The 22,807-nt window shown below is 41.7% G+C and overlaps 1 protein-coding gene across 4 annotated transcripts in view; it reads right to left on the bottom strand.

Annotated features, from left to right (window-relative positions):
- The window catches only part of akt3a (v-akt murine thymoma viral oncogene homolog 3a), a 58,375-nt gene extending 37,663 nt beyond the window's left edge, over positions 1-20,712 (bottom strand). For 2 of the 4 annotated variants that reach the window (XR_005447199.1, XM_038737010.1), the window contains exons 1-2: positions 20,230-20,497; positions 15,171-15,605 (exon numbers count right to left, since the gene is read on the bottom strand). Coding sequence is in view for 2 of the 4 variants with exons in the window: in XM_038737010.1 (XP_038592938.1) it covers positions 15,171-15,216 (46 nt within the window). In the remaining 2 variants the exon portion in view is untranslated. Of the gene's footprint in view, positions 1-13,676; positions 13,789-15,170; positions 15,606-20,229; positions 20,498-20,572 lie in introns of those variants that run through there. The other 2 variants (XM_038737012.1, XM_038737011.1) reach the window with 2 other exon arrangements.
- Between the last annotated feature and the right edge of the window lie 2,095 nt (positions 20,713-22,807).

Raw genomic sequence — 22,807 nt, 5'->3', positions numbered from 1 at the left:
TTTTCAGTTTGTGGAGAAAGGTGCCGTTTACATACTCACATGACTGTCCCAATAATGATGCTAAAAAAAGGAACCTGACCAGTCATTAACCTCTTTTTTTCCCATTCAGTAATTCTTATATTCATATTGTGCATTCATAATCGCACACAGCATTGGGTTTCTTTGATTCCCCATTTACATCTCACATTCATATTCAAATTCTTATTCTGTTCCTTTGCCTCACTGGATATAAAACCATCCAATCAGAGGAATAGAGTAAGGCAGCTGGACCAATCAGTCAATGAGAATAGCTGTCGATCAGAACAAGAAGGGGGAGGTTCAGGAGACAGACACAGCTGTCTAACTGTTGCCTACAACAGACAGGCAACAAGGAGTGTGTATGTGTGTGTGTTGGAGGGGTGGGGGATCTTAACCAGCCCAAGCCTGTCCAGTTGAGCAGTGGTGAACAGGTGCAAAGCTTTGTGCATGTATGTGTGTGTGCGTGTGTGTGAGTTACTATTATTCCAGAGTGGTTGGCTCTGTATTATTAATTCAGAAATGCCGGGCTGGAGCTGTGGGCGGCAGCTGGTGTAACGTGTGCATACATGTGGTTGTGTGTGTGTGTGTGTACAACATAAGACCCCCCTGGTCTTTGAAGCCCTCCCCCCGCCCCCTCTCCTAGAGCAGCAGAGACGCATTGTTCTGTATGTCTCCCCTGTCTGGCTGTAAACTTATACACAAGCACACGCTCACACACTCAGTATAGTCTGTCAGCACATGCACACACACACTAGAGCACAATAGCCCAGCCCAGCAGGCAAGAGTAAACAATCAAGTACTATACCCTAACTACTGTCAAGTGCACCCCCCCCCCCCCCCCCCCCCCCCCCCACACCCACACCCACACCCACACACACCCCCCCACACACACACACACCAGCCCAGCCGTGCATCATTCTAAAGGATCCATTCATGTGTTGCACTGAAGGCCGACAGTAAGTGCTCTCCACCTCACTAACTGCTGCTCTCTGCTCTCCCCTCTGTCCTGCCTGGCTACCTGTATATCTCTCCACCTGCTCAAGTGTATGCCCATCTGTCCATCAGGGTGCATGCATACACAATGGGCATGTTTAGAGCCTTATCCTAACCCAAACTCTGGATCACTTACTCTTAAACTTTTCTTTGTGTGGACAGGTGAGAGTGATGCCAACAAGTAACCACAGCGAGATGCCTTCAAGTGATTTTGTGAGTTTGTTTGGGGAGGAAACAGAGGTACAACACGTGGTTATATCTGGATGAATTGCAGTTTTATGAATATAAGGAGACCTGTGATAGGCTGCAGTTAATCATGCTTGTAAAGCACAACATTACAAAATGTAGCAAGGGCAAAACACAGCCTCAACCGATTCCCTTACAATCAGTCATGCTTCATTGTGCGTAACTGACATGCCCAAGTCACAGAGACTGGAATCATATTAGTTTTGGTTCATCTGCTACTAAAATCCCTGATGTCTCATACAGACAGTTTACTGTCCAATAAAAGAGCTACTTGTAAGCCCATGTGACTTTTGTTTACAAGATGCTGTTTGCTTGTGATCAGGCAGTGTAACTTCATGAACTACTGTAGAGTTTGGTGTAACAAAATCACAGTGCGATTGCAATTAGTGACTGTTGTGTGCCTGTCTGTCACACTCTGAGGCGACAGACAGCTCTGTATGTCAGTCCATCTCAGACAAACACTTATCTCTCCTCCCCTGAGAGCTGGTGTTTGTCATGTTGTAACGTCGGTCTGTCTAAGAGGCTGTTTTTGACGTGTCCACCTCAGCTCGCCAGTGTCAGGCACTTCATGCTCTGAAACAATTAAAAAGAAACGCATGACAAAGACAAAAACAAATTCACATTAAAACAATCAAATACCATTTGAAAATAATCATTATATTTTCATTTAACTGTATTATTCTTGTGTTCTGTATTGTTGTTCTGCATCATTTAAATCTGCTAGTTGCAAATCACAACCAAGCACAGAATGAATACTGAATCAATAAAATTCTCCAACAGGAGCTGAAAAATTTAACTTAACAGCCAGACAAAATTCAGAATATAATTCTTTCTCTGATGGGAAAATTCAGACAAGAGGTCAGCTATTGACCAGATCCACTGAAGGCATTATAGAGTCTGCGTCTTGCTTAAAGACACTTAGGTGCTTATTACAACTATATGTAACGTAACCAGGCCAGGTAAAAAATGCATCTGCTTTGACAGATGGTAATTACACGTCTCCTTTACTACAGGATAAAATCTTAATTTTAAAAATATCAATCTTAAGATGACAGAAAATCTCAGCTTCTGCATTATTGGTAAAACATACTGAGGAATATAGTGTACGTAAAACCCACAATAATATTGGTGCCCTGCCTAGCCCTGCAAGGTACTTAATGAGCAGCCTGTTTCCCAGGTCTATTCAAACTCAAGATATTGTGTAGAAACACTCAAACCACCGAGCAATATCTGAATATGGCAGATGTTCGTCCTCTTTTCTTCTCTGTTCTCCCCCTTCAACTCCTCTCATACAGCAGTCTGCCATTGAACCTCATGTTCCAGCCTCTATGCTGCGAGACATCTGCACCTCACTCACTGTTTCTTTCTTTCTTTTCCGTCTCATCTTTCCTCTGTATGTATACACACACACACACACACACACACACACAGATAGAAGTCTTTTCTTGATGACAGATGGCAAGTCAACAATTGTACAGCATCAGTCTCACAAAACACAGACACACACACACCACATGCACACACAAACAAACGCTACCTCCTTGTCCTCCTGTCCCTTTGTGCCCAATCCCCTGTCAGATGTCTTGATTTGTTTCTTACAGCTGAGTGTATGCATTAGTGTGTGTGTGTGTGTGTGTGTGTGTGTCCCTCTTTACCTTGGTATATTAAGCGCTAGTTTAATGAGAGCTTGGTGAGGTGCGGGCCCCAGCCAGTGGACCATATGGGGGACATTTAGCCCCCTCAGAACAGTGAGCCAAGCCTCACTGACATGATTACCACTGCCGTCCGATGCTCTACACTAGTGTCAGATTGGGAATGGGGAATTTTGTCACGGACAGCTAATTAATGACTGGAGATTGGCAACCAGAGACGGAGGAAGCGGAGGGAGGATGAAAAATTCTGTCACTGTTTGGTCTTTTCTTCTGCTCTGTTTTTAAAGCAGGCTAACTAACTGAGACTCTGTGAAACACGCACACACGCAAAAGACACATGTACACACAAATGTTACACACATGTAACATGGTGACATAGTGTCACATTTTCTGGTTGGTTAAAACAGACATAAGGCATATATTTGTCTTCCTTTCCTAGAATGACTTAATATTAGGGCTGGACAATAAAACAATAATGATAATTATCGCAATATGATTTTCCTCAATAACAATATAACAAATATTCAATATATCGTCAATAAATGTTTGATTTAATTCATTAGAATTGTGCTTAATTTATATCCATTTCTAGAATAGCGCTTAATTTTTCTATTAAGATGTTTATTTTGTTGAGGAAATGGGACTGAAAAAAAAGAGTCTAACTAATCATATTTTTTTTTAAAACATTTTATCATAATTGTTTTGAATGTTCCACCTCAGATATGTGAAGTGATCCACTGTTTGGCATCAAGTGTTTGTCACGATCTTACCATAAAGAATACTTTAACCACACGATTAACCATCTGTCGAATGATTTGAAATTAATATGATTTTATACACTTGTGTGTCTTGCATGCACTGTACACACTGAACATCTTTGTGAATGCATGTATTTATTCATGGCTCAGGTCTTTGTCTCACAGCAGGCTGAAGCTAGTGCCTTAGATAATCCTGTCAGAGACAGATTACAGGTGGGAAGATATAAATAGACTGACTGTCCCTTTAAGCTGACCACTGTGACATCAGCATGCAGCTCAACTATTAAGTCAGGCATAACAGGAGCAAACTCAAACCAAACCCACTAAAGCCAGCCTATAGTAGTGTTTGTTTACATGTGACCACAATCACCAAATGTTTTAACAGGTTGTCAAAGAAAACAAACAATCCGGGTGCTGGATCAGTGCCATCTGTAATACACTCAATTACTAACAGCTACACCTACCACTTAGCTGACATATTAACCTGTTAGTTAATATGCTTTCAACTAAGTTTATCAATCTGTAGGCCTCAAAATTAGCAGTAACTTGTGACACTGCTGCATAAAACAAGTATAAAGGCCCTAATATTTTAGTGAGGGAAAACTGTCTGTTGTACTGATTTAAAGGTTCAGTGTGTAACATTTAGTGGCATTTAGTGGTAAGGGTTGCAAAATGCAACCAACGACTTAAGTGTGATTTATACTTCTGCGTCAAATCGACGGCGTAGTAGGGCTGGGAGGTATACCGATATAATTTCGAAAGAGATACAAAATTTGACACTACCATTTATACCAATATAGTTTTATGTTGAGTTAATTATTATGTTTCCGTAAAGTCCTGCCAGCGTTTGCTCCTCTCTCTCCCTCACCGTGCAGCCCCGCCCCTCCCTCTGCGTCTAGACACAGCTGTCTTCTCACAAACTCTCAACAACATGGAGGGAGACACAGTGCCGGGCACCAATGCTGAAAACCTGGCTTGTAAAAAGAAAAACAATGGTTAAAGAGGTGGTATTATGCTCATTTTCAGGTTCAAAATCTTATTTAGGGGTTGTACCAGAACAGGTTTACATGGTTTAATTTTCTAAAAATACCATATTTTTCTCATACTGCACATTGCTGCAGTTCCTCTTTTCACCCTATGTGTTGTACGCTCCGCTCCTGAGCTACAGAGTGATGCATCTTATTTACTTACAAAATCTTTGTTGGGAGTTGCACATGCGCAGTTCCCAGGTAAGGTCATTGGTCATTGTTCCACATCTTACCATTAGGACTACGCTGAACTGTTGCCGGTGTTCTGACGATCTCTGCTGCCTTGCCGAAAAATGCTACCATAGCGTAGACTCGACTCTACTCGGCCCTGCTCCGTTTTCCATTGCAGATAGTACCCAGAGATAGTACATAGCTTGTCGCCATAGCGACGCCACACACAACTGCCGCGACATAATGTTCAATGCGACACACACACCAGCGATCCACACAGCTTATAAAATATATACAGTCTACGGTTAAAATGTTTCAACATTCCTCAGAATGTAAAGACAGATAAGCGGTTTGAAAAGCTTCCAGCTGTGTTTTCCTCTGCTGTTGTTGCTGCAGCGGTCTGTGTGACGGCGGGAGCAGAGGACTCTGTGAGCGGGCGGCTGGCCGGCCTCACACGCTCCTCACGCGGGTTGGCACAGGCTTCCCCCGCAGCCACTTGCGGAGCTCCTCAACTCCGACATTATTCAAGCACATTTTTTTTCCGCCATCACTTCTCGTAAAACTGTCAATATTCGAAATCTACACAGCTGATTTCTCACCTCAAAACTTCTCAGAAGTGGATTTAGTGCTGAAATTCCATACAAAAACTGTAAAATATAAAACTTTCTGTTGCTGGCCTCTGTCTGGTGCAGCAATGATGATGCAGTGAATAGTGAATATTCTCTCTTACCAATCAGCAGTCTGTTGTGTTTTCACGTTACATTTTAGTTTCCCTCAGCTCGCTTGGAACCTCGATGGAGGTGAGGTGATACAAAAAAAAAGTACCTGGAAGCAGGTACGAGTTGAGCCAAAGGGCCTCCGCTCAGACTAGCTTGGTTTGAGGGCGTGCCTGACCCCCGCTAGCTGCTTGGCAAGCTTTAATACGCGTTTTCATTGTGATGTCACAAGTAAAGGAAGCGAAGGGCTGGACTACAGACGAGCTGTTTTCAAGCAGTTCAGAGAAGTGCTTTCTGTGGGAGATGGGAACTCCCTTTGGACTGGACTTTGGGCTTTTTCACTTTGCAAACCTGTTACAGGCACAAAAAAGATATATAACTCAATAAAGGAGAGGGAAAAAGCCAAAAAGCATAATACCACCTTTTTAAGTCAGTGTTTCCCACACATATACTTTACCTCGGCAGTCCGCCTAGGTTTGGCGCCACATTGTAGCATTTTTCAGAGCAACACAGAGTTATTATGTTACAAATCGCGACATTATCGCAATATTTTAGAAGCGTGGACCAGGTTAGACAAGCGACAGTGAACACATCAGTCAGATGTCATTTGTTAGTTACCACGTTGAATTTGTTTTGATAGGCTACATCGTCAACTCAACATGCGTTGAGGTGACTGCAGGGGCGGGGTATAAAAACGGTGCCTTCAAGTAGGACACATTCTACCTGCAACAGCTTACTGTGAGCTGAGATCAATGACTGATCTCGTGGAATTTGCAAAGAAAAATACCGTGAGACCAGGCAATAGTGTGGTTCCAACTTGCAGTCGGGGAAAAGCAACTGCGGCCGCCGGACTCGGCGTAGTCAGCCTAATCAGCCTAATAGTACCGGGATATGACTTTTTGGTCCATATCACCCAGCCCTACAACGTAGCCTGTATCAATTGGACTAAGATAGGAATGTGTAGAAAATTAAACTGGTAGCCATTAGACTTTGGTAAGTGCCTGCAGTAAAAACAAATGCTGCTTTCATGGTCTCCACGTAAGCTTCTCCAGCAGAGGCTGCTCTCTGGAAGGGATGCAAATGAACAAACACAGAGTTGTGTGCTACAGTAGCTGAGTGGAGAGGATAAAACGCATCAAGGATGTGACTGATGTTTCAGAGCAACAATGGTTGTCCAGTTGCCCTTGGCAACCAGATGTAGACCACTGTTCACCATTATAGGTGGTGTGATTGCCCCTATTAGAAACCAAAAAAAAAAAAAGAGAAGGACAAAAACACTGTAACCGGCTGTACAATCATCCGCTCAGGTAAATGAGAGCTAAACAAGTTTAACAAACAATCAGTATCACAGGATGTACCACAGAGTAACAGCATCACCACATAAATCTGTGTCAAAACGTTATGCAAACTGAGCCTGAGCTAAACTAAAAATCACATTTTCAGCACACATACAGTAAATCTTATGCAGGATGATTATCACGTCAATTACAAACACTTACTGCAATGGCTCAATCATTCTGTCAACATTGGGAAGCAACCATCTGGCAACTGAAAGGAATTTCTGAAACATACGATCAGACTGTGTTGGTTTATTATTTAATAAGGAGCCACATTAGTGTACATTTTATAATTGATACTATAGTACAGCATTTCTCAGAAACACACTGTATTCTTTTGTTGCATTTGAAAATTATTTTTCAATACTAAAAGTTATAGATCAATATTTTATAGACTTGGATGGCCAAAGACAAAAATTAAGTGGCAATATGAGATCAAATGGTCACACTCTGGGGTCTTTCTCCTGCCAGCCAACACTTACACTAGCCGTTAGCCACTAGGCACTAATCTGTTGGCCTCAATCAGCCAAACCAACCCCCACTCTAACCTGCCTCCTCTAATCAGCCAGAAGCCTACTCCAACCAGCCCACAATTCCTCAAGATGTTAGACTACATACCACCTCTCTGGTCTAATCTCTCTGTTAGCACATTTAAACATAGAATCTGGTTTCAGCTTAAACTCAAATTGCAGGCAAGGACAGAGCTGCTGCAGCCAATGGACCGCCATGAAACACAAAAGAAATATCTAATAGTTGCCTTTGGAACAGCGGTGGAAAGAAACTAGTTGATGAGGAAATTGAAGTTGGCAAAAAAGCCACGAGTCACAGCAATTCATAGAGGCCCTTCAACAAACAACATTTGACTATGCTGTCATGCCAGTAGATGACAGTTAGGTCCTGACTCTCCTTGGCACCAAAATTATTACTAATCAAGTAAACAGGTGTGATGAATGTTTCAATGACTTAAAATATTTGAAACTGAATTTTAAAATGTAAGATTTTGACATTTTGCTTTGTACCGTGGGGTGATAATGGATGTAATTTAATAATAGCAATGATAATAATAATCTAGTAATGTGTATAGTGTGAATGCATGCTTCCATTGAGATCAAACGTTTGAGGTGAGCATTTCAATGATCCTGAGCTACAAACTAATCCCATTACTCAACCTCTCCTCCCTTCACCCTGTCTCTCTTCCTCTATCCAAGTTCTTCCTCTGCAGTGATCAGCACTCCATTCATTGAACCATTCATTCATTTACCCTAGACTGCCTCACTCTACATTATTTCATTCACTCACCCATCCATTAATCCATCTCTCTATTTGATGGCCTTTACAAGGATGCTTTTTTTCACATACAACTCATCTTATTGACTGACTGCCTTTGCCGAGTTATACAGCTTTGGACAATTTAGTTAAAACATTGCACATTGTATTGTATGTTTCTGAGCTTAACTGTGAGTTTAAAGTTAGAACATTCAAAACAGCAAGCAGCTCCTGTATTGGCAATGTGTAACTTGACAACCATATGCAACAACACCGTTATAATGCAGTTTGATATTGTGGTTTTGTCCTCTTAAGTTGTGTTCATCACATCCTCCAGTGCATGGACCAGATTTGCTACCACTAACTACACAACACCTGAAGAGGACATTCTTCTCTGTTGTAGCCTAAATTACTGATTGTGTCAGATATGACAAGTGGATTTTTAATACAACATTCTTGCCTGGTGCAGCTTCAACTTGGAGTTGAATTTAATTTCAAGGTTTATTCTCTCAATGTTCTACACAATAACTTTGCAAAACAAAAATATCATATTCCGACTGAATGCAAAGGTGACACACTCTCTGCTGCCTGTGTGTGTAGGTTCCCCATCTGTCCTTCAGTCGGTGTCTGTCCCCACAAGTTGCAGGTCTCTTCTGTATTGGCAAGTTGTCCGCCTCTGTTCTATGCTGGCTGTATCTGTCACAAACTATCTGTCTCTCTGCCTGTCTTTCCTGTGCTGTTTGTCTGTAAGCTCTGCAGACTAGTCTGTCTGTTTGCGCTGTGCTGTTGGTCTGTCTGACTGTCTGGCTGACTGCCATTCTCTGCAGTGTAGAGTGAGTCATTCTTAGGACAATGGAGACAGTTTGTAAAGCCACACTGGAGCGTACACTTCCTCCGGATGTGCAAGAGGATGCCATTCATAACAAAGCCTGCACTGTCTGCCTGTCTGCTACTGCCCTGTGTATGCATACATTTGAGAAACAGAGGGAATAGAAAGAGGAATACAGGGAGATGGAAGGAGATACGTGGATAGACTGAGAAAGAGAGTGTGAATTGCAATAAAGGGGGTGAGTTGTGTTGACAGGCTCTACAGCAGAGGGAAGACAGAAGAGAAGGAGAAGAGGAGAAGGGCGACACAGCAGACAGCGGCGGCAGCAGCAGCAGCAGCGGCGGCGGCGGCTGGTGATTGATATCAGAGATCTGGCACTGCCACCTGATCCAGCCAGCCAGCCAGCCAGCCTCCAGCAACATTGAACTCACTGAACTCAGTGAGCCAAGATGGTTGCCTCACTGCACTGCACCCAACGAACCCCACAGCAGCCTAATGTACATAGTACAGCACATACAGTTCGCAAAGTGATTAAGTTCTAGAGATACAGAGAAGAGTGTAGCTTCACATTTCAGCTTGATGTCTATCATACGATCATGTAAAGATGCATTATGTGAAAGCTCGGGAAACAGAAATGGATTTTCATAAAGGGAAACAGTGAATATCTAATAGAGCTGTTTCCTGACTGTCTCCACGGTGAAGGGGCTTATACTGTGATCATAATTCTGCATTTTATAGATGCGTTTTATTAAGATATGGTGAGCAAGAGAGGAACAGACCTAAAGATACACAGCAAGAACATGCAGAACAAATATTTCATTCAATGTGTGGGATGCAGCAATGTAATTTAATGTCCAATATAAAATCATGTCAGTATGAATGTTTCCATAACCTCCATAAGCCCTCTGAATTTTTACCTATAATGCAACCAAATAAATCAATATAAATTTCCACTGCAGCCTCCAAAACTATTGAATAGCCAGAAAAAGAAAAATATTACTGGCATGCTGATTAAAATTATTAGATCACTGTGTTTGATAAAATATGTTTATCTAGTGAAATTACTAGAATGTTACAGGGTATGGGCATAGCAGACTCACATTTGATTATAGCCCCATGAGCTAAAGGGCTAAAACTGCTGGATTAAAATTAAAATAATGATCATAGAAGACTTTATTGTAATTTCTCTGATGTTCAAGAAAGAAATAATTGCACTTACTATGTCAATAAGTGCAATTGCAGAATTTAAGGACCATCATCAAAGCCTTGTGACTTCACATAAGCTTGGTAATATTTTTCTTTTCTAAATAGCTTACAGTTTTTAAGTTGCATTTTCACAGTTTTTAAGTTGCATGACAGTTGTAATTAATTTAAAACCCAACTGTAAAAGGAAGAGTATGTACAACATTCTCTTGACTTGATGGTATTTATCTTACATGTGCTTAAACCCTCCAGGGAGACAAAGAATCACTGATCTTAGATTATTTCTAAAACAAGTCTATGACAAGACTCACTACACTTTTGACAAAGCCACATCTCATCTGATTAGTAGCTTTGCTTCTTGGGGACAGAAAATGTCAAAGAAAAGACGGTTGGGTTCTCCTTGTCTCTCTCACTCTTCAGTTTCTCCTCCCTCTTGGCCATCTGTTTGTGCTGACTGCTGTGTGGGCTGATGCTCGTGGAGGTAACAGTATCCTCGACTACAGGGGCTGACTGTGACCTCTGTGGCCTCTCATGGTCTGACAGAAGGTAAACTCCTGGCCTGAGTGGAAATTCAGTGGAGTTCAATTCAGATTCAAATGTTTAGGGTGCAATAAAACAGCCTTGTAACTTTAGTCATGACATCTGATTTTCATCCCAACTCAATGTCCTTCCAAGGCTACACACCTGTCTGTCTTTACCATTAAGAACAGAACATCTTTGCAAACATTGGTTATTTAGGTTTACTTGCAAGTTTTTTGCCTTATCACACACTGTGACAGATTCTGTTATTTATCTACTGTTAATTATTTCCAAAGATAAATAAGTGATGCAGCCGAAAGCACTCTCCACTCTGATTTAATGAAAGGAGGAAGGAAATCATTGCCATGGTAGTGAGCAAGTGAAAGTCTTGGTCATCTGAGGACATACTGTACTGTACTTTGCAGACGTGATGTTCCTGAGGTTTGTCTCTGCATGTGTTACAAGATAATGATTAGCTGGTAGTGATGAGCAAACTGTTCATATACAACAGGTAGAGATTTTTTGATACATACATGCATTTTACTACTCTATTTTTGCTTTGTATTTTAAGTTGGACTGATTCATTGACAAAATGATGGAAGGAATAAAGAAATGAAGGATTAGGGGGTTAGCGGTTAAGGTTAGAGGGTAAGGGAAACACCCTAAAGCTAGGTGAAGAAAAGCCTTCATTCCTTCCTTCCTTTCTTCTTTCCATTCTGTATAAACGTTCCCTATTAATAGTCTTACATATTCTTGAAGCTGGTGCTGTTGGACATGCTTACACCACTAACAGGAATCAGCATCTACTGACTGATGTGTAAGTTGATCAGAGTCAGTGTGCTAGTGTGTGGCATTGTGCTATACATATCAGTCATGTTTGACCAAGTATTCTAATGTTTAGTGGCTTGTCAAACAAAAACTAGATACTCAAAGATACACACAGTCCCTTCATAAAACATGCAGGGAGGCGAGCATCCCCATGATTGTGCATGAGCAAGGAGTCATCACCAATATCTATGAATGAACACTTTTTTTCCCTCAGTCATTCATTTCATTTTATAACATTAAGGAAGGAATACACAGTTTTGGTTCTCTTGGACCTTTCATCTGCTTTTGATACTGTATCATAATATTATGATAAATAGACTCCATGATCTGGTTGGGATGTCTGGATCAGTTTTAAAATGGTTTTCATCTTACCTTTCTTGTAGAAGCTTTAGTGTTTATGTAAATCAGATCATGTCTAAAACTGCAGGACTGCCTTGTGGGGTACCTCAGGGTTCTGTCTTGGGACCCATCCTGTTCCTTTTGTATACATTTCCTCTGGGACAGATAATTAGTCCGTTCAGTGACATATCTTACCATCTGTATGTGGATAATATTCAACTGTACTGCTCGTTCAAGGAAACTGAGTTCCATAAATTGTCTTCTTTAACTAACTGCTTGACCAGTATTAAACAATGGTTATGTGACAACTTCCTGTTTCTGAACACAGAGAAAACAGAAACACTGATTATCGCCCCTGAAAGTAGAATCCCTCGGATTAAACAGAATATTGTTGACTTAGGCTCATCTGTCCAGCCGAGCCTCAGGAGCTTAGGTGTTGTTTTTGATTCAGCAATGTCCTTAGAGTACCACTCTAAAGTCTAAGGAATATATCCAAATTAAGAACACTGGTGTCAAAGGGTGAGCTGGAGAGGATCATTTATGCTTTTTATTTCCTCTCGTTTAGATCACTGTAACAGTCTTTTTACTTGTTTGAGCAAGAAGGAGCTTTACCATCTCCAGGCTGTTCAGAACTCTGCTGAAAGGCTTTTAACTCACATTAACAAAAGAGCACACATCACACCTGTTTTAGCAGCACTTCACTGGTTACCAGCCCAGTATAGAATTCAGTTTAAAATCCTGGTTCTTACTTTTAGATCCCTGCACGGTCAAGTTCCTCCCTACATCTCTGAGTTGATACAGCTTCATACTCCAACCCCGTAGTTTGAGGTCATCAGGTCAGAGGTTATTGGTGGCTCCCTACACTCATTTTATAACCAGAGGGGATCGTTCATTCCAAGCAGTGGCACCTAGGCTGTGGAACGCTTTGCCTTCCTTTCTACGTTGTGTGAATTCTGTTGATTCTTTTAAAAAGCAACTGAAGACTCTGCTATTCAAGCAGGCTCTTAGTTAGACGTGTTTTTTTTTTTTAAAGGTTTTTAAGGTTTTTGTTTCTATGTTTTCCATCTGTATTTAAATTTTCAAAATTAACGACAAAGTCAATATAAATCTCTGCCGTGGACTGAGTTGTCTACAAAATGATGACCAAGATATTTGCCTGACTAGTAGAACTGGAAAAATCTGAATTTCCTATAATCCTAATTATCTAATTATTATTAAATTACTTCTTTTTTGGCAACAAAATAGCACCATATTGGCATCTGTTGTAAAAGGATTAATTACGAGATTGCCAAAAACACAACCTGTTCGAACAAGCACGTACCTGCACACACAAACAAGTATGGGGATAATATATTGCACCATCACTGAAATGAAAGAAGTGGTTTAAAAGGCAAACAATACACAATAACTCAGTTATTTAGGTACTCCTCTGACACTCATTTAAGTTAATACAAGTGGTTGATTAAAATAGAAGCTTAGACACATCGAAGAGGCACATGAACATCTCTCTTTCGTACACTCTTTTTCACTGCTGTCTTCCATCTATTTCACCAGTCTTTCTTTATCATCTTCCACTCATTCACTCTTCTAGTTTTTCTTTTTGTGTAACCAGCTTCATGTCGCTCAATTCAAAACAAACAATGTGCATTATTTGGTAGAAGACTAGAAGTACAGGGCCTTCCAGACAGTCAAAACACAACTAACTGCAATCTTATTAACACAAAAGGTTGTATGTGTGTGTGTGTGTGTGTGTGTGTATAGAGGTTTCACTACCTTTCTCGATCTCTCTCGCTGTTTCGCTTCAGTAAAAAGCTTTCAAATGACTAAGACTGCAGTCTTTGCTGTATCACGACCTGGACAGTGAGTCAGCACCCCGACCCTGATCCTCTCCACACACACACACAAACAGACAATGATTTAGCATATGATGCAGACAAACATTCATATTCCTGACACAAACAAACACCCCCCCTACAACCTCTATCTCTATCTCCCTCACACACTGACGAACACTGGTAGCGCTGCGTCGTGACTGGGGGCGATGTGTTCCTCTTAATATGCACAGACGACTGTCTGAGGATCACACTGGCGTGCTGGCACACATAGAAAAAGATCCTCTCCTCGACTTCAGCGTGTACTGTATTTGTGTATGTGTCTGTGACACAGTGAGAGAGTGCATGCACTCCATGTAGTAAGGAGCACTCTGTTGTCCAACATGTTCTCCTGCTGTGCCATAGCAATAGCCTACATTACCCAGAAGCCTGCTGTCTGTTATGTATCCATGTCACTTCCTGTTCAACAGTTTGTGTTACACATTCCTAGACACCATCACATAGTCAGGGGGATGATACTCATTGGCCTAAAAGTCTGGAAATCCCCCTTGTTCAATCCCTGAGGCTGACTTCCTAAAACACACACATAAAATCCTGGTTTTGGGGGCAATGTTCAGTATGTTAAAAAAATAATACAAAGCCCTAAAGTGCCTTACAGTATGCTGTTGTCATCACATAGCCACTGTATATCACTTTTGGACTGTTTCTGGTTCAGTTTGGCCCTGCTAAAAATGACTTTTCACCTGTTGCAGCAACCACTTACTGAACATAAGTTCCGTGAATGTCTGAAAAACAGGGAAGTACCATCATTGCTACATGCTCTTCAACTTTTACAATCTGTTTATCATTCAGTTTGTTGCAATTAGTATGTGTTGTCAGTGACCCACTCGACTCCACCCCTGCCAACCTAGGGTCATCTGACTCTGTGACACCATTCACAATTCACAAGAAGTTAAGACACAGCTACGTTAAATAATATCTCAGAGAGGCAGGACTAACTTGATTTCACAGACTAGTAGACACACTACGCACCAGCAGTGTAACTATGGGCCTGGTAGATGTTATTAACTACGCACACACACACACACACACACACACACTTATGCATACAAATACATGCACATACCCATACACACACTTGTTTTAGGACACAACCTGACTGAAGCTCATAGAGGCTTAGCAAACAAACTGCTAGCCAAGCTTAAAATAAAGAGACACATTCCTGCGGGGGAAACACGCATATACATTCGCACACTAGATCAGACATCCATGTGATCACACACACACACACACACACTCATATCTTCCCACTGGCACATGTGGACAGGCACGGCCAGGCCCTCAGTCTAGACAAGAGGCAGAGAAGAAGAGGAGAGAAAATAGGGGGTAGTGAGGAGGGGAGTAGTAGAAGAAGAGAGGTACTGGATTTACTTACCCCGTTTCTGGAGCCATCCCTCTCTAACGATGGTGACATCGCTCATGGTTCCTTCACGCCGAGTCTGATGCCGCTACACGCCTGCTCCACAGAGAGAGAGCGGGAGGAGGGGAGGAGAGGAGGAGAGGAGAGAAAGAGAGGGAGAGGAGGAGAGGAGGAGGAGAGGGGGGGGCCGGCTCTCCCAGCCTCCGCGTCACTCTCCCTCCCTTCCTTTCCCGTTCACCCTCTCGTTCGCGCAGTCTCCCTCTCAGACGCACACACACACAAACACCGTGTGTGTGTGTGTGTAAGCGTGTGTGTCGTTTTGCTTCCTGTTGTGGCTTATCTCCCTGCCTCCCTCCCTTCTTCGTCTTCTTCTCCCCCTCCTCCTCCACCTCCTCCTTTTCCTCTCTCGTTCCCTCTCCAGACCTTCCTCCTCACCAGCAGTGACTCAGCCTGGAAGGAAGTGAAAGGAGAAAAAAAAGAAATAAAAAGATTTATTTTTCTCCTCCTCTGCTGCTCCCTCTCTCCCTTCTTCCCCTCCAAATCCCTTTCATACAATCTGACAAGACAAACAACTAGTTATTGTGAGGAGAAACGCTCCCTCCAATCTCCCTCCACCCAGTTCCTCTTTCTGTCGCTAACACTCTCACTGATAAACAGGAAGAATTATTGCAGAGCTCTTGATGAAGCAACTGAACTGACCTTGATTGCCAAACAAATATCCCTGAGCTATACCTCTCATTCATTCAGAGATCCTTTTTGTTCTGGTGAGCAGGATGTGCTGTGTGCAAAAGACAGTCTACCTTTCTCGCTGAATTTCTGCATGTCAAAGTATTTTTTCCAACATGTGTGTTTGTAGACTGAATTGTCTGTCTATATGTAGGAGGTGGAAGAGCATCTCAGGACTATGGAGTAGGATTTGGCTATAAATAGCTACAACGGCAGTTAGGGATGCTCTCACACTCTCTTTCTCTCTGCCCAAATCTCTGCGCCTCTCTGTCGTCTCACTCCCGCTCTCCCTCCCCTCTCTCTCTCTGCATAGCTGCCGCGTTCACCTCAAATGCTCCCTACTACACTGTATTACACAACGCGTAACAACACTGCCCTGTTCAGCTTGAATGGAGATCAGCACTACGGCGGCTAGGCTAGCAGTCATAGCCACCTAGCTTCAAATCAGTATTCAGCTCAGCTAGTGTCTGCACTGCTGCCGACACTTGGAGGGACCGCAGCGTCATAACCAAGGCTGGAACAAACCCACAGACGCACTAATGCACACACCCCAGAAGGTGACACAGAGTTTTTTTTATGTTGAGGCAGCAGAATAGTGACCAATCTGAGACCAGACGAACAAACCCAAGTTAGTACTTCTTGGTCTGGAGGGCTGCTACAATGCTCAGTTAAGGCTTTCAATTAGTTTCCCCTTTTTTAGTTTCCTCAAATTAAAGTTTCACCTTCACTTAGTTGCCAAAACAATTGTCTTTATTACTAATGACTAATAAGAAATAGGTAGACAGTACAAAGGTTTTAGTAAGCCCAAATTGAGGAGATGTTCATCAAGTTGAATAAGTCAGAACTGCCAACAAATAGTCAGTGGAAAATATTGGATTTCAGTGAAGTTAAAGACTACAACTATATTAGAATTAACACCAAATGGAACAAAGACCACTGATGGTGTTTCTACTGTGCTGTAGTCTTTTTAACCATACAACTACCTCGGGCAGCAACGCCTGAATATGAAATTAATCATCAACAATTAGTTGTTTAAAGCTGCTGTATGCTATTCTAATTCAATACACATCTTTATGTCAAATTCTATGAATATCTTCTCACTCTCTGCTAGCTGTACCTTAGCTTTACGTCATTAATAAAAAATAAAAAAAAAACTTAAAAAGAGTATTTGCTGTTTATCTAAGATTTAGATAATTTGAAATAGGCTCATTTTTAGACCAAATGATTAATGACAAAAATAAATCAATATTAAATGAAAATAACTGTTAGTTGCACCCAGTTATTTTACCACACTGAATTACAGAGAATGTAATTATAAGGGCTGGGTAATCTGACCACAATGTCTCTGAAATGTCTGCTAAACTATCGAAACCTGCCTCCAAACGTCTGATCAGACTCATAATATTGCTTATCATGTTACCAGTTTCAAACTATTACATTTAGGTAAGATTTCTTATACAGCTACAGCTTGTGGTTGGACCACAACTAATAATTGAGATCTTAGGCTTGTAGAAACCACATTTATATTTCATAAACTAAGGTATAAGGTTAAAAAAAAAAAAGTATTGTTTCTGTATTGATAACAAAACTGAATTAGAAAATAATTTTTAAAAAGCCCTAGTTGTAACATCCAAGGTGATCAAACCTTTTTATAGGCACTGCACAATTCTGGATTAAGCTTTAGGACTACAGTGTAATTCAATTAAGCTTCGGTTAGCTTTAACTTTAATCTGGACAAGCATGGCGAAAGGAGACGAGAGGAGACGAGAGGAGCTGAATGTCCAGACCGTGGCAGCCCCCTTTCACCAGGGTGCTTGTGGATACCTAGTGCAATGATGAACCAATCATGCCAGGGGAAGCACCCGCCAGACAAGATTTATTTCATGATATTTCATTCCAGGGGCAACAACGAGGACAAAAACATGACAAGGAAAAGACGATATGGGGGGTGGGGGGTGGGGGGTGACAGGAAATGGAGACAGAAATTGAGACAGACAGAGAAACAGACAGAGACAGAGAGATAGAAACTGCAGGCAAAAACCAGACAGTCAGCTACTCCACCATTAATCAGTCTGAATGTGTCAAGCAACACTGCAAGGCAATAAAGGATTGCAACTGGAAAAACTAATACAATCCAAACACAGCTCTGACACCCATTAAACATGACCAGAACTTTGCTATATTTACATTTAACACAAGCTTTTGTTACACTGCTCAACTTTTTTGGTCTCAGCTAATGTTACAGTAGTAAAGAGGAGCAAAACCTTATCTTAAAAAAGGACCACACCTTTCTCAACCATTCTCAAAGGTAAGATTGCTGAATGTTTTGATTGATATCCTCCATGCCCACAGACTCTTGCATTCAAAACATTACTGCTTCAAAACAATACACTGCCTGGAACTGCATTAGTGCATATTATATAACTTTGACATACAGTAAAGAGAGCAGAAGTATTCACTGTGTTGCATTTCCTGTATCAAGTCTTTGCATGCAGATTTTATATAGTACTACCATCATGAACTGAAACCTAGCAGGTTGAGAATCAATCTATAAACCTATGGTATGCATTATAAAGTTTCACACTTTATAGAATGAGCTAAATCATGCAAAATTATTGGTGTGGCTCTTTAATACATATCATGTACAAGAGCAGGACACATTTGCAGATACGTCTGTGTTCCTGCCGGCCTCCTGTCAGAACAGCACACCTAATCACACCTCACTTCACCCCTCCTCACCCTAAACTGTGGCCTCATACAAACCCTGACTGACATCAGCAGCAGTGAGTCCACAATCGTCTTCCTGAAGTTCAAGACAGCCTTTGGCAGGACCTCAAGTGTTAAAACACAGTATGTGTTTCAACCATGTTAGCATTCAAGTCCATTCTTTTCCTTTTTATGCACCTAAATTCAGTGATTGCGTACTGGGCTGTCAGCACTGCCAAAATGCAGGTGACCACGCAGTAGTACAGTTGCTGATGGAAAACAGGAACTGTGCTGTTCACATGTTGCTTTCACTACCAGTCTGTCAACAAGACAAGGTGTAAGAGTAGAGGTGAAATGGTTGGTCAATGAATCAGTTAGTCAACCTAGATTATAAAAAGTCAAGTACTTTCACTGAAAAACATTTGCTACTTTTCTTGGATACCTTACTTTAAAAAAATATAAACTTTTTTTTCTACAAACCTTTTTCATTTTACAAATGGGATAAGGTAATAATCTGATCAAACATGTAAACAACATTACAAAACCACACATTCAATGCTGTTAACAGTAAACAGTTTTCAATACTCCCAGGGGTACTTTCCTAGGGGTTATCAAAGTCAGATAAAGCTTGGAAAAAGACAGCCCCAAACCCCCCTTGCTTAGTTTTATTCAATTCCTGGACACCTACGGGATCATTATCATGTTATTTGATCCCATAGACACTCTATGAGCCAAGATAGCCTGTCCTAAGACATTTATTAGTGTCTGATTCTGGGAAAGACAGTAAACTTCCCCAAAAACTACTATATCTCTGAACTATCTCTTTAACCAAATCACACACATTTCGGCTGGTCTATGTGATCTCCTTTTTTCACTTCCATTCACTGAGCCTCCCCTAAAACAGTTTTGTGCCCCCCTGGGAGGCCCTGCTACCACACTGAAAAGCTCTGCTCTATATTGTATTCTAGTGGTATGGACATATTTTAGTCAGGCTCCAAAAAAATAGGGTACTGAAGTGCAACAACCAGCTGTCCCGGAGTCTTGACATTGATGCAGCAGCAGCACCATAAACACGATCCCCATTAGTACAATCAAATATATCATTCTCTGCCATGAATGTTATGTGAGATACCCTCTTAAATCATACCATTTAAGCCAGGCCTAGTTTGCATGTCACTCCCTACTGCAGCTATGAAAATTAACATGATATTCAGTTGCCTCGAACATTAAGGACATAATTTTAGTGATGTTGTAATGTAATGTTGTTTGTCAGGCTGAAACATTGCTCCTGTGAAGACCACGAATGAGGACACACAGCACTGCATCATCTACGTCACGGTGCAAAACGTCTGTGAAACTGACGCATGTTGCATGCAGCACAGCAGAAAAAGGCATGCATGTTAAACCTAAAAAAAACACTACTAAAACACTACTTTTTCCGGTGAACGACGTTATGCATGTTCGAGACAGGGACGCAGATTATGCTACTTCTCAACACAAGTCGTCAGCTGTAAGCATCATTCCCGACAAACACGGGACCGCCCCCACTTTGCTAACGTTATCACAACATAAACACACATTATTTAGCTAGCTTTAGCAGGTTTAGCAGTCATGCTCATTGGCTAGTAACTAACAGTATTACCTGTAGCGGCAGGTGTTCTGGTATTCCCGTGCACCTGCTGTTCATAAACCGCCCTGGTTATTTTCTTTCCTCCCTTCTTCTGAGTGAGTAAGTCGTAAAGCTATGCTGGACTGCAAGCCAAGCTAAACCGCTAATCAACGGTCGCTGTCAACGTGACGAGTCGGGGAAGAAATAATCGTTTACAGCAAACATAACGTATCTAACGGATTTCCCACAAGCCACGACGGTTACCGCAGCCAACGGTTGTTTTGACTTTCAGGAAAGCTCGTGACGTCACCCAGAGAAACGGTAACCCCCTGCTCTCGCGCACAGGCGTGCGTACACTCACACACACACATCCTACCGTTTCGCCTCGTTCTCCCGTTTTAGGTTTTAACGGTTTCAGCTCGGCGTCTAGTTCTCCTCCACTGTGGAGCTCTCTCATCATCCCTTTCCAACATCCCGTGTGTCTCTGCCGGCTAATAAGCCAACCATCGCGAGACTCAGCCGGTGCTAAGCATGGTGCTAAGACCCACTGTTTATCAAACGAGAAGAGGCCTTAACTGGGTCTGGTTCTTTTGTACAGTCTGTGGTCTGTTCCTGTAGTTACACTAAAACAGTGATGGGTCATTCAGTGGAGGTTTGTGGACGGCGGTGATGGAATAAGAAACACAATAAAGCCAAATGGCTTTTTTCCATTGTAGTCCTGAGTCTATGATTCATCTTTAAAAAAGACAATTGCCAATATCTTCAGCTATTTGTGGTCCGATAAATGCCAACGTCTTTTAATCTCCACACCCTAAGTAAGAGTTGGCACATTTAGGATCAAACAGCTTTTTGCCGTTCAAAGTGATTTTTTTTTTATGTTCAAGGATTCCTGATTCTTGTGTCTGAACAATTACAGACAGGTTTGAGAAAATCGTACGCATGTGTTAGTGCTTTAGGAAGTTACAATATGAGGCTATGCTGTTAGCATGACGTTACCCTTAAACTGCTGGATGACAGAATTTTGTTAAAATGGCAGGGATGGGATAATTTGAGCCAAAAGACCTGGATGAGTCAGTGTTGAGCCAGCTATTTTACTGTAATTTTACATTGCATTTTTATGCATCACCGAAATAATGTGACATTATGCATTTTAGACCAGAAACCATCATGTCATACTTCTATAAATGCAACACAGGCAGGCTTCACAACTCCTCTTGTGGATTTGGACAGAGTAGTGGGAGAGGTACAAAAATGTGAAGTCCATTCATCAGGTGGCACAAGACATAAGGATAAACAGGATGGCTTTAAAGCGATACATTGATATGAATCAACTAAGAGACATAGTTGCAATGTGTCACTATCTAAATGCAACTGAATGTTGGGACCTGGTGTTTGAGTTTGCATGATAAAATGCCATTGAAGTCACCAACCCCAATGTGGCTCCACTTATCCTCTCCCTTGGCTCAACTTACCCCTCATATGGGGCAATTTCATAGACTGTATATGGGCAATTTGAGCCAAGAGTCCACTTTTTTTTGGAAAGCCATATTGTGAAAACAGTTTATTTTAGATCCAAATTGATTATTCCCAGGGATGCACCACATCCTAAATTATAAGTACATATTTTAGATGAAGACCTTACTGTCATGTCCTCACTTTAATGACACCTCAAGTAAAAACTGGCTCAACTCACCCCACTCTCCCCTACTGAACACACCATGACTAGTAAACTTACTTTTAGTCTGATTTGTAGCCAAAAAAACATGTATTTCATATGCTAAAATTGGAATAAATTATTTTTAATTAGATAATTAATTAGTTAATTGGATGTGATGCAGCACTCTTTACAATAAGCTTTTACAAATTTTTATATTTTACCTGTGTGTGAAGCAGTATAGAAACTGAACTGTGTAACAGTCTCTACTCAACAGCTGATCAGTCAAGTGTAAACCAAAATGGTCAGTTGACATTTAAGGCTTTGATTGTTGATACAATGCATTTTTAGAATTCTTGTGCAGGTTGTTTCAAGCCAGCGGGGTCAGCTGCAATTTTATATAGTACTTTGAGGATGATGCATCAGAGTAAATTTAAAATTAGAATCCTAATTTGTTGACATTCTGGCACGACACCCTCCCTCATCTGTTCTCTCTTTTCTCCTCTCTGTCTCCCCAGATGGTGTGTCGTGTGGAGCTGGGCAGCAGTGGCAGAGCATATAGGTATGGGACTATGGCTGGGTACAGAGTGCAGACACAGGTGGAGCTAGCATGTGAGATAATATATGTGTGTACTGTTCTGGCCTCTCTTAACACACATACACATATTGCCATCAGCTGGCCTTTTGCTCACAGCCCTGTGTGCAGAGGGGGAGTTTGGGAGGAAACCAGCAGCCAGGGAAGGTGTGTGTGGTGTGTGTTTGTGTGTGTGTGTGTGTGTGTGTGTGTGTGTGTGCAGGGGAGGCAATGGAGGTGGGGGTCATGGAGGTGGGGGTAAAGAGACAGCTTGAAAAGAAATAATGCAACACAGGGGAGCCCTTCTGTTGCCATTGCTGTGGCCAGACGTGTCCATGTGACACACACACACACACACACACACACACACACAACAACAACAA

Source organism: Micropterus salmoides, unplaced genomic scaffold (assembly GCF_014851395.1).
Source record: "Micropterus salmoides isolate LMB-PRFRI ecotype aquatic unplaced genomic scaffold, ASM1485139v1 Ms_hic_scaffold_22, whole genome shotgun sequence".
Taxonomy (NCBI): Eukaryota; Metazoa; Chordata; class Actinopteri; order Centrarchiformes; family Centrarchidae; genus Micropterus; species Micropterus salmoides.
The sequence above is the reverse complement of the archived record's forward strand: the minus strand, read 5'-3'. Positions and strand labels throughout refer to the sequence as shown.